This window comes from Gymnodraco acuticeps, unplaced genomic scaffold (assembly GCF_902827175.1).
Source record: "Gymnodraco acuticeps unplaced genomic scaffold, fGymAcu1.1, whole genome shotgun sequence".
Lineage (NCBI taxonomy): Eukaryota > Metazoa > Chordata > Actinopteri > Perciformes > Bathydraconidae > Gymnodraco > Gymnodraco acuticeps.
This window is the reverse complement of record NW_022992344.1, coordinates 2,722,506-2,734,811: the sequence shown is the minus strand read 5'-3', so window position 1 is coordinate 2,734,811 and position 12,306 is coordinate 2,722,506. Positions and strand designations below refer to the sequence as shown.

At 39.1% G+C, this 12,306-nt stretch overlaps 1 protein-coding gene across 1 annotated transcript in view; it reads right to left on the bottom strand.

Moving 5' to 3' along the window:
* ube2f (ubiquitin-conjugating enzyme E2F (putative)) overlaps positions 1-12,306 on the bottom strand; it is a 98,521-nt gene that overhangs the window by 37,723 nt on the left and 48,492 nt on the right. Inside the window, exons 8-9 of the mRNA XM_034208767.1 lie at positions 10,858-10,890; positions 8,906-8,968 (exon numbers count right to left, since the gene is read on the bottom strand). Of these exons, the coding sequence (XP_034064658.1) occupies positions 8,906-8,968; positions 10,858-10,890 (96 nt within the window). The remainder of the gene's footprint in view (positions 1-8,905; positions 8,969-10,857; positions 10,891-12,306) is intronic.

Here is a 12,306-nt window from a genome sequence, read left to right as displayed (position 1 = left end):
CAGAAGACAGATTTGCATAATGGGATTTGCAGCTCGGTTCTGATCATCTTGTCCATGCGTACTGCCAGTACTGCTGCTGTGAGCTCCAATCTTGGGAACGTGACTTTCCTGACATGAAGGATATGTGAACGTCTTCATCTTCATTTGTCATCTTAAGGTAGGTGACAACACTGTATCCAATCTCGCTTGCATCACTGAAATGGTGCAATTGTGCAGATTTAATTTGTCCATAATTCTTTGGTTTGATACATCGATCAATCTTGAAGCTTTCTATCTGCTTTAATCCCATGAGCCATCTTTGCCACTGTTTCTTGAGAGCCTCCGGGATTTCTTCGTCCCACCCACAATTGAGTTTACACAACTCTTGTAAGACATGCTTTGCAGTGAGGATAAATGGTGAAAGAAATCCAAGTGGGTCATACACAGAGCAGACTGTTGAAAGGATGCCTCTCCTTGTGGCTGGTTGAGATTTTAAGCAGACTTGAAACTTGAAAACATCTTCCTCCACATGCCACTGTATCCCTAGGGCTCTTTCTATTGGAATATTGTATTGGGTCTCTAAGTCCAGGTTTTTTACCTCTTTGGGTTTTTCACTCTTTAGGATGGAGGCCAGCACAGTTTTACTGTTGCTTGTCCACTTTGTCAGATTAAATCCTCCCTTTGCACAAAGATCCTTGAGTTCTTCACATAACTTCACAGCTTGATCAGCAGAAGCGACAGATTTTAAACAGTCATCAACATAGAAATGTCTTCCGACAGTGTCAACAGCTTCTGCAGAGAAATCATCTTTGTTGTCTTCAGCGGTTTTAGTGAGAGCATAGGTTGCACAACTTGCTGATGAAGTGGCACCAAATAGATGTACTGTCATCCTGTACTCGGCGAGAGGTAAACTGACATCTCCTCCTGGCCACCAAAGAAAGCGAAGATAATCTTGATCGGCAGGAGCCACCTTGACCTAAAGATACATCCCCTCAACATCAGCCATGAAAGCTATCTGTTCTTGTCTGAATCGAATGAGCACACCAAGTAGCGTGTTGGTAATATTGGGACCCCGAATAAGCTTGTTATTTAATGAATATCTTTGATAAGATGCGGAACAATTGAACACTACACAAATCTTGCCCTTCTTTGGGTGATGAACCCCATGATGTGGTATGTACCACACCTTTCCACTCTCAGGTTTGAGCTGCACTTGGGGCAGTGGCTGAGCGTGACCTTTTACCATCACAGCCTCCAAGAATGTTTTATATTCATCATGGAAAACTTTGTTCCTTTTGAATTTCCTTTTTAATGATTCTGCTCTCTGCTCTGCAAGTTTGCGATTGTTTGGCATCATGATATTCTTCGGTTTAAATGGAAGTTCAAGCTGATAATGTCCATCTTTGATTTGAGCTGAATCTGACATGATCTTTAAAAATAGTTTGTCTTCAACTGACATCTCTTTCTTCTCATCACAACCTTTCTCTGGAAAGTCATGATTGTCTTGTTGCACCAGCAGCTCATCTAAATCTGTCACTGATATCCGATTAACAACAGCACATGAAGTATTCTCAGATTCAGTGGTTTCCTGATTCAGTCCATTCACAACCCAACCTAGGACTGTCTTAACAGCAAAGGGTCCTCCATTTTGACTGTTTATTATTTTCCACAGCTCCATTAGCTTTGGTGCATTTGTTCCTATAAGCAACCCGATTTCACAATCCAATTCAGGCAACTTAATCTCTCTTAGATATTTCCATTTATTTATGGTCTCTTGAGTGGGAATGTGCTCTTTTCCAGCAGGAATTTCCTCTTGTGTGTATACTTTAGGCAGCTGATAAAAAATCATTGTTTTTAAGAGGATTTTTGTTCTCTTGGCTTTGGCATGCAAATCTTGTTGAAGGGCTTCAGTACACAAACTTGCAGTGCTTCCCTGATCCATAAATGCGTAAGTCTGCACAGTCTGGTTCGAGTTTGACAACTTGATTTGAACTGGGATAATTGGTAGGGTTTGTTGACCACCGGCCCCAGTGTGGTTTCTGCCATTTAAAGAGACTAATGCACTGCTTACAGAAGCTGCTTGGGTGTATTTATCAGAGTTGTCGTTTTGTGCAATCCTTTTCTTGTAGATGTGCAATATTGTTGGATGTTTCATTGAACAAACTTCACATTTCATTCATTTCTGACAGTCTTTGCTTAGATGTCCTTTCGTTAGACAGCCAAAGCAAATTCCTTGTGCTTTTAAGCAGTCGATCTTTTCATTGGGAGATGTTTTGTTCATCTTACATGTTTCAGAGGTGTGTTCTCCTGCACAAAATACACAGCGCTTCTGAACAGTAATGCCTTTATGGTCTGATTTGATGTTTTGGCAAGGTTTTTGCTCCTCATTTACTCCTGGGCTTGTCACAGTAACAAAACTACTACGCAGGCTTATTGCTGGGTGATTTGTACACTTTAATATCCCTTTTTGGCATGACATCCTGTATGTCTCCAAACATGGGGTCTGATACAATGCGTGCATGCTTTTCAATTAAGTCGACCAATATTGGAAACGTTGCTCTTGTCTTATTGTGTTCATAATATGCATATGCAGTTGTTCTCCACTTTTCCCTAAGTTTAAATGGGAGTTTCATGATCACATTTCTCATGTTTGATGTGCTATTCATTTCATCCAAAAACTCAACATCTTCCATTGTGTTGCAACATCCACGAAGAAAGATAGCATAAGAATGCAGTGCTTTTCTATCTTCACTCTTGATGGCATTCCAGTTCAACATTTTGTCCAAACAAGCTGCTGCGATTAAGAGTTGATGTCCATAGTTCTCTTGGAGCAGTCTTTTGGCTTCCAAAAAGCCCTTTTTAGAATCCATGTATTGGCAACTTTTGACCAAGTCTTTAGCTTGGCCTTCTGTATACTGCTCTAGAAAGAACAGCCTGTCTTTGTAATTGTCAGTTTTATCTTCTATTGTATGTTCGAACACTTGATGAATGAAAGGTACTGTAATGGATCTCCTTTAAAGATGGGTATTTCTCTGGATGGGAGTAATGTTAAGCGTTGCTCCTTCATTAGCATTTCAGTGATTTCGTTTTGCCGCTGCATTACTTGAATAAAGTCATTGCTTTCTGTACGAGAGCTTTGTCTGACTTGGATGGAGTGATGCTGCTGTGCTGATGCTGCTGTCCTTGTTGTGGGCCCTGGTTGGAATACTTGGACATGACCACTAGGGGCTGCATGATTTGAGTTCATTGAATTTGAGTATATGAAACTCTTTTTATTGTCCTTCTCCACAGATTTTCCTTGGTTCTCTTCATCCTGGAAATCATCATTTTCATCTGGCTGACCCGTGTCATACTGCTCCTCTCCCACACAAGCGTCAGGATCAGAGTCATCATCCTCAGAAGCTTCCAATGTTTTAATTTTGGCTGTTGCAGCATCAATATCAGTTTGAAGCTCAAGCTTTTCCATTTTAGCTCTGATATTGGCCTTCATTGCTTCATTCTTTCTGCCTCTGCCTTTCTTCTTACTGATGAAGCTGTTAGGCACATGCTCAAAGGAGGCAGCTCTAGCTAACCATTTCTTCATCACATCTTGAAACTCATTGAAATATGCAATTTTTGGGAGATACCAGTCAACATGATCACTTTCTTGTTCTTGCTCCGACAGCATTTCTTGCACTGAGTAGTGTGAGTTTAAAAACTCTTTGACTTGACCCAATTTCGTTCTCCTTTTTTTAATTAACTGCACCAGCTTATCTTCTAAAGCCTTTTCTGTAGGTATTATTGTTCTTTTTGGTCTGACGTCAGCATTTTCCACGGGCACTTCACGTTCATTCCCGTTTGGGTCCATAGGACTTTCATTCGTTTCCACATTTTCCTTTTCAGCCATTGTTATGCTTTATTGTCATTAAACATCCACTTGTAAACAGCTGTCCTTATTTTAATGTTGCGCTTTGTTAGTGTGCGGCTTGGATCCGCGGCAGTAAGCCAGATAGACAAACTTATTAAAGCGCTTTTCAAGATGCGCTCCTTGAGTTAAGTTCCACACTTTATTCATAAGTGAATTTATTCCACTTCCAGCATTAGATTATACTGTATTGCAACATCCACAACATGAGGCACAAGCCTTTTTCCACAGAAAGCCACGTTGTCACAATCCAGAAAGTCAATGCGGTCCTTCCTTGTTCACTATGAAGTCCGTGATTTGTAAACTCACGATTCACATCCACTCGTATCCATTCATTTCCAAGAGTATTTCATTCATTATAATAATATGGTGGTAACCATTTAATTCCACACGGATTTGTCCGTCACGAGAGTTTTTAACAATGTCGTGGCTTCCTTCCTTGTTTTTCCACCAAGCCACTAGACGCCTTAAACAGACAGTTCTAACTCGTTTCTTTCCTTAAATTACTCACAGTTTGAAGTGTTGCTTGGCCTTCCGATGGTTTAGAACAGGGGTACTCAAATACAAATCTTAAAGGTCCAAAATAAATGTTTCAATAATACAAAGGTCCGTTTATTACGGTCATTCAAACTTTTAAACAATTGCAACAAGATTCTTAACACGAGGTTGCAAAAACAAAAATAATCTGTATGCAGCAGTTTTCATTGTTATTGTGTCTGTGCTTGACCCCTCAGAGTCGCAGTGTAAGAGCTGCACAGTTATGAATAAAGGCAGCTGCACCCTCTTTCATTCATCATTCCCATTATTGCTTTATAAATGTCTTGCCCCCTTGTGCGTCCACTGAGGTTCGTCAGGCCCAACACATCTTCAACAAACTCCCCCTTTGCCTCATCATAAAAACTCACAAACACCAGCAACTGAGCATTGTCAGTGGTGTCAGTGGACTCGCACAGCTAAGGAAATGCACTGTGCATTTTTTATTCCATCACAAAGCTGATTAATCAAATCACCAGCCAGTATTTATGTTCTTCTGGTTGCTGTGGAATCTGAGTGGGGGATTTGCTTGATTTTACCTGTTATTTCCTCTTTTTGTTTGCCTTCAACATGGTCTCCATCACTTCAGTCATGCATTATTTTATACTTCAGTTATTGTGCAGTGGAATGTCCTTACCTACTGGCCTAGTTAAATCAAAGTGGTTACTTCTTTTTGGCTGGGGAGTGTAGTTTTACACACCGTCTTATTTGACTTTCTCAGGACTTAAAACTGTTTTTTTTGAGGGGGCAGACCCCCTCAAAGAAAAATATATATTTACACACGTAAGGTCATCATCTTAACAGTTTTGTATTCTCATCCGTGAGCATAGCATTAAGTTGACATGTCTATTACAGATGAATGTGGCGAATACCATCTTGTTCAGCAAAACGCCTCACAAACGTATTAAGATCAACAGCTTTAGTGCATTTTGATTCAATGCTGAGTACAGCCAAACTGACAGTCTCTTCTCTGTCAGTGTAGACCGCAAATACCTCATTCCTTCAGTGCTTGGGTCCGAATGCTTCTCGTTTTGCGCTGTCCCGTTCAAATGAAATCGCCGCCAATCATATGTCCATGCTCGCGCCAGGACCGGGGGAGGGGTTACATGACGTGCATCTTGTGCTGCATTCACTTGCACTCGGACATTAGAGACTTTCTCTCATAAATGTCCGATGAGCCACAACTTTTCTTTCAAAACAAAGCTGCCAACTGGGGTGGCAGCTGGGGTGGCAAGGCCTATTCTTAGGGTGTCAGTTGCCACCCCGGTAGGTGAAACTAGGCTACTAGCTACAGTACAGATGGAACTAGATGAGCTGTTAACTCTCGCTCTGAATTTTTTTTTTTTTAATATCTCGCTCTGACTCAGACAGGTTGAAAAAGACGAGACCAGTCTATGGACGAGACACACATTTTTCCCACCCGCATTCCGCGAAGACCCGCCCTACTGTGCCTCTGATTCGCAGATTGTTTGGGGGGAAAAAATGCTGACGGGATGCTGAATGTGATTGGACCAATGCGTTGACAGACACACACAGACAGTGGAACAGGACATGCAGAGCGCTGTTTGCAGTCTATGGACATAGCGTATCATTTTGACTCGTTGCGTTGTGGCGATGTCTCGCAGATAACACAGATAATACAGATAATACATATGAAAAGTATAATTTGCTCAGAGTCCAGAGACAGTTGTGGTTCGGTCCAGATCTGGACCGGAGTCCGGACTTTGAGGATGCCTGGTTTAGAAGATGTTGCGATGTGTTTGCTCAAAAATAAAATAACAATCTTTTGCACATGCAACAAAGAAAAATAGGCCTTTACAATATTCAAAAGAAATAGGCAAAACTCAAATAAAACAACACAACTTAGGTATTCTTTCTTTCTTGATAATGCTTATAACTTCACAACTTAAAGGGTACTTGTACGTTACGAGTACGGTTGAGTACGGTTAAAAAAACTGTTCCTCGATGGCGTCTCTCAACAGGTTGCCCATCACTGTGGCGTTAGCACAGGCGCCGTGGGAATTGTAGTCCTTTATAGTGCGTTGACTACAGACGTCACAATTAGGTGGCCTTCCTTATCAAATCAAAATACTGGCTCTAACAGGGAAGCAGGCCTATTGTTTTTGGATATTTGTAGAGTTAGATGGTCCGTGAGTGTTTTTTTTATTGGTTAAGTGTCCCTTGGTATGAAAAAGTTTGAGAAACCACTTTGGGAACCCCTGTTCTAGACGACGTCCAACGTTTTGTGAGGTTAATTAGCCACTGTGGATGGAACACATATATAGTACAGTAACCACCCTGTTGCCTTTAGATCCTATGAGGAAATACATTGACATTTCAAAACCTTCTGATACAGAAAAAAAACTTCCTGGAAATCCATTCAGTAGTGGCCTTATTAGGGTTGCAAAGGGGCAGAACATTTCCGGAAAGTTTCCGGAAAGTTAAGAAATATTCGATGCAAAATTAAACAGAAAACATGACATTTCAACAGATTTTTAAAAAAAAAATGTTTTAAGTAGAACAGAACAAGTTTCAATAATTTGAATTCAAAACTTCTCAGAGATTAAAGACAGCATTATGAGAATAATTCAGAAGAATACCTCTGCAAAAAAACAGCACTCATTTCTTGCACACTCACTTTGTCTTTCCCTCTCACACACCGACAAACTCGGTTAAAATCTAATGAGGTCGCATGGCAGCCATTATCACGCCCTGCTGGGTCCATCCCAATGCATCATGGGAAAGGCTATGCGCACAATGTCAAAGGTAAAATGTTCTACTTTAAAATGCTTTCAGCTCGCCTCAACCCAGGCTCAAGTAACAACTATTACTCTGGTTCAGCAGGCTGCCGGCAGAGTTACATTAGTTTGGTCGGCAAACTCAGGATTACTGTAAGCAAAACACGGAGAACATCACTTTCTGCAACTTTCTGACACTGTCTGATGTAACTGAATGGAAGAGAGTAAATACACAAGATAAAAATGGAAAATTGTGAATAAGGGGAGTCAAAAATCAATTAGCCATGGTGTTTATCTTTTGGAAACATCTTGAAAATCTGTTTTGCTTTGGGGAAGGCTGGCATTAAACTGCTCCCCAGACAGCTTAAAGTCTATCATTGTTTATCTGGAAATTGCTGGATGTGAAGGCCTAGATAAAGTATAGCTAATGTACAGTTAAAAAATCACACATAGACATAAACAGGCATTCAGATGTATATATATATATTCAGAAAGTAATCCATGTTGTTTTCCGATGAAGGAACTGAAAAATAATGTGTTTTTGTGGTCAAAAACCGATAAATTGACCGGACTTCTTTCTGCGGATTGATCTGAACCATATGGAAGCCTGATCAGAGCGTTCTTAGCTACAGTCTCTTCCTCTAGCAACCATCTGCTATTGAGAAAAAAGTAGACAACTGAATGTCCAAATTGACCAATCAGAACTGGGAATTCAACTATGCCACGTAACAAGGTGGTGCAGGGTTGATATATTTTTGAAGGCTGACCCGGATGTAAGCATCGCAAGGGCTCCCTCGGCCAAAAGTAAATTTTGAAATATAGTAACAAAATAGGTTTTGTTATAAACACACATTTATGGTACTTTCATGTTTTGTTCAGCAGGATAATCGCAACATATAACCAACAATGTTATAACAATTGGAGCATTAATGCAATCGCCACAAGTAAATAGCTAATATTAGGCTATAAACAAACTACATTACTTTAAAACTCCACCGCTAAGCTAAATACTGACTCAAGTTTGACGTGTTGAAGTTGACTCGTTTCCTTTTTGTCCCTTGTTTGCAACAATCGTTTTAAAGACACGTAAATGCTACAGGCAATCACAAGTGGGTTATTCTTTTCTATTTTTGGGGGAAAATCTTGTAAGCTTTTGTTAACCACAGACCTTATATAAGAAGTCTAACCAGAAACTCATTTAAAATAATTTGAGTTCATCGGAGCCGGGGAGAGCACTTATTCTTCGGTTTAGAACTCATTTGTGCGCCATTTTAAAAGCACAAAAAGAAACATAATGTTAACACACAATATATACAGTATATATAAAAACATTTTTGAAGTGTGGGGGAAGTCAAGAATTTGCTTGGGCTGCTGATTTGAATATGTAGTGTGCTGTTGTGGTATACAATAAAATAGTCATGTATGGGCACCTAATTTTGTTAAAAATGTTAACTATGTTGTATGCACACTATCACAGCCATTCTGTGCCTTGTTTTATCCTACTTCACCAGATAAAAGCCCTATCCTCTCAATATCACATAATTCTACCTACAAACATAAGTAGTGCGCACTGACAGCTGCAGCAGAAAATGAAGTTGTATGTGTATGAATTTTGAGACGATAAGCATATCTAAGAACTGTGAAAAGGCTTCACAAGTGAATCGGCTGCTGTCACTGGTTGCGCTTTATGTGTGACACCAAAACAGAATCGGAGATGACAATCGCCCTGGATGTGTCAGTAAAGCCTCACCTTGTCTCTCAGATGATGTTCTGCTGCATCGATGTTCAAAGGGTCATCAAAGTTCAACAGGTCCTGGATCAGAGGCAAAGAGAGAAGACGACGTGAGGACAGAAAAAGTTATCGAGAAAAAGTTGAAGAATAGCGAGTAGGGATGTAACAATACCAAAAGCTCACGGTACGATAATATCACGATAAAAAGTCCACGGTACGATATTTATCGCGATATTGAAAAATAAAGGAAAAAATGTTAAAAAAAAATTCTTAGATAAATAATAAATCTGATTTGTACAGCATTTTAGTACGATAGTAGTATTTTAAAGTGTCAACAATATAATAATCAGACCCTGCAATAGAATAAATAAAGTTTCACTTTAGTTTTTCCAGTAACTCAACTCTAACTCACTCACTCAGCATCATCAAGGTTATCTTTTAGGAATATGAGCATGTCCACATTTCCAGGTAGAAGCTGGGATGTTTGGGCGTTTACAATATCCTCTGCTGTGGAAAAAACTCTCTTGCTTGGTACTGATGTTGCTGGGACAGAGAGATATGCTTTGGCCATGGGTGACAGCAGTGGGTAAAACTGTGCATTATCTCTCCACCACTTCAAAAACAATACAGTTTTTGCCAAGAAGGTGAGGCTTATTGACAGATGACAAATTATTATTATTTTTTTTAAAAATAAAAAATCGCGGTAGATTTTGTCAGTCTCACGACAGTATTGAGACGTTTATTTACCGCGATGTCGCGATATTCAATATATCGTTACAGCCCTAATAGCGAGTCATGAAAGTGATTAATCATGAACGCAAAACGCTTTGTCTTCTTATTAGAGAACTTTGCATAGGTCAATAATCCTATCTGTAAGGCACATTTTGTTTCCAAAAAACCAACTGCAGAGGAAGATATTGCCCATTCAGCACTATTTACAGTCTGCAATGTCACCCTGGATTCTGCAAGTGGGGAAAAAGAAAGCATTATAATGATGATGTTGCCGTAGAGACAATGCGCAACAAGCGTGGCAAGTGGAGTGTTATTAGAGATAAAAGAAGAGGAAGGCCTGAGAGTTTGTATCCTTATTAGGAGGTGAGATTTAGGGCATGACCACACATCAATGCAGATTACCATCATCATTATCATCAGAGCCAGTGATGACTTCTGGGTAAATTTAATCGATAATGGATTTATGCAAGCTTGAGGTTAGCAAAGTATGCCTATCTGGGCCAAACTAAATAATCTCATTCCTTTCAGCTGCTTATTTACGGTTGCTTTGGCATCCAAATGTTTAATTAATCAGACAAATGTCCTGTTCATTAACAAGATTGTAACATATCCTCCATTCCATTTGATATTTGAAAGCATGTTCGCAGTCATTTTCACATAATTAAATCCTTTAGCTTGTCTATATTTAAATTGTATTCTGAACGATTAAACATTTCCACAGTTGGTCCTTTAACATAACTTAAAATCTGATTTGTTATCTTAATCTTCCAAATAATCTGTAATGAATCACTGTATGAATGAGCAAGAAGGGACATCCAGAACCAGCTGGGGAGGCATTTACACAACCATAATGCGTTGCTATTTCCCTTACGTCTCAAAGTGTTGTTCATAATGAGAAAGACAATTTCCCTAATGTCTAAAATGATTGTATTATTTCAGGTTTAAAGAGCGACATAATCAGTGCTTGGACTCAATCATTGATTTAACCTACATACCACACTCATGTGATTCAGTTCAATACTTTGTGTCAACGATAGGGGGTTCTAATTAATACTTTCCTTTTATTTTTTAGATTTTATGGAAAACTGCATTCAAAGATATAGGTTTAACATTTATTTTTCTAAAATCTGCACAAATGATATATGTTCTGGCCATTTAACCGGTCTCTATGATATTTAGGCAGTTTATCTTTAAACAACAAATCCATGTTAATAGATAAAAAGAAATGCAAAACTTACAGTAAACAAGGAGTTCAATCCCCAGACAACGTCCTAGAAAAAAGAAGAATGAAAGAAGTATTAATAATGAATAGTATCACGGTATTACATTTAAATTCACATATATTCTTGTCACAACAGACTACTGTATACTGTATAACAAAAGTTAGCAACAGAGTGCAAGTAAAAATATGTACTATAATATATAGTTTTTGCATATACATAAAGAATATACTAAACATTTTTACCCAAACCAAATCTATCTAAAGTATTAGCTGATAATACCAACATTTATTTCAATTGGCTGTATACATCTGATGTGATACATTTGTATCTGTGTCTTATAACACGGATCCTGGAATACCCCAAAGATATACTATGTAAAACAAAGCGAGTAAACCAGCATTTGACCTTCACAAGGATTGCAGAATTTCTCAGACATTTCCCTTGAGACAAAGCAGTAGCACATCGGTACAAAATATATAAGTTAAAAACCATCAAGTCCCTCTATCTTCTAGCATCAGGAGCCATGGGACTCTTTAATGCAGTGGTTCCCAACCTGGGGGGCGCGCCCCCCTTGGGGGGGAGCCAAAGATTGCAGGGGGGACGCCAGGCCTCAGATGATTTGAGGCCAAATATCATATTTAGATTTTGTTTGACATATAATTGTAACGCAATACATGATTGTCACTGTGATGAAAACTTATAATGTAGCAATGTTGAGATGAAATGAGGGAGTCTGGTTCGTCTTTAGCCACAGCACTGAGAGTTTATTTAAGAGTATAATTATTACAGCCGGAGAGGTAGCCAAGCTTCGATCCTTGTCCAGACGAAACCTGGCCAACTCTGCCACAAAGGCGAGATACCACGCACCAACATGAGAAGAGGCGGAACCACAGAAACCCGCGCTCATTTCTAATGACCGCCAGATGTGAAAACAAGAGCTCTTTGTCTCCAATTGCAGAGCAATGGGAACCCTCCCCCATCGGAAACAAGAGAAGATTCAAGAAACACAAAGAGAAATAAGGAATCTCACTATCTAAAGTTTTAAGCACAATTAGCTTGGATTAAAATATTCTTTCACAGTCACTAAAAGCCTTGTCTCTACATTACAATAAAATATAAAAAATAATTGATTAATTAATTTGAATACAAATTCAAGTTAGTAGCTATTAAAGGCATACAAAGACAGAAATGTATAATTTTTTCTTTAATATAAATGTTTCTTCTGCGCGTTAAGTGTCCAAACCAGGCTTGTCTGGATAAGCGCATTTTTAAAACATAGTCATTGTCCATGCCGGTTTCAGTTGGATTATTTGTCACAGTTGCTCCGATTAGATTGGTCTCCTCCATTTTGTAGATTATTTACGACTTTTGAATCCACATAAACACATCGGCAAAATCCGGCTTACTTTGAGCATGTGTTTTAAACAGTTTAATCCCTTTGTGAATTGTTTCCACTTGCGCCGT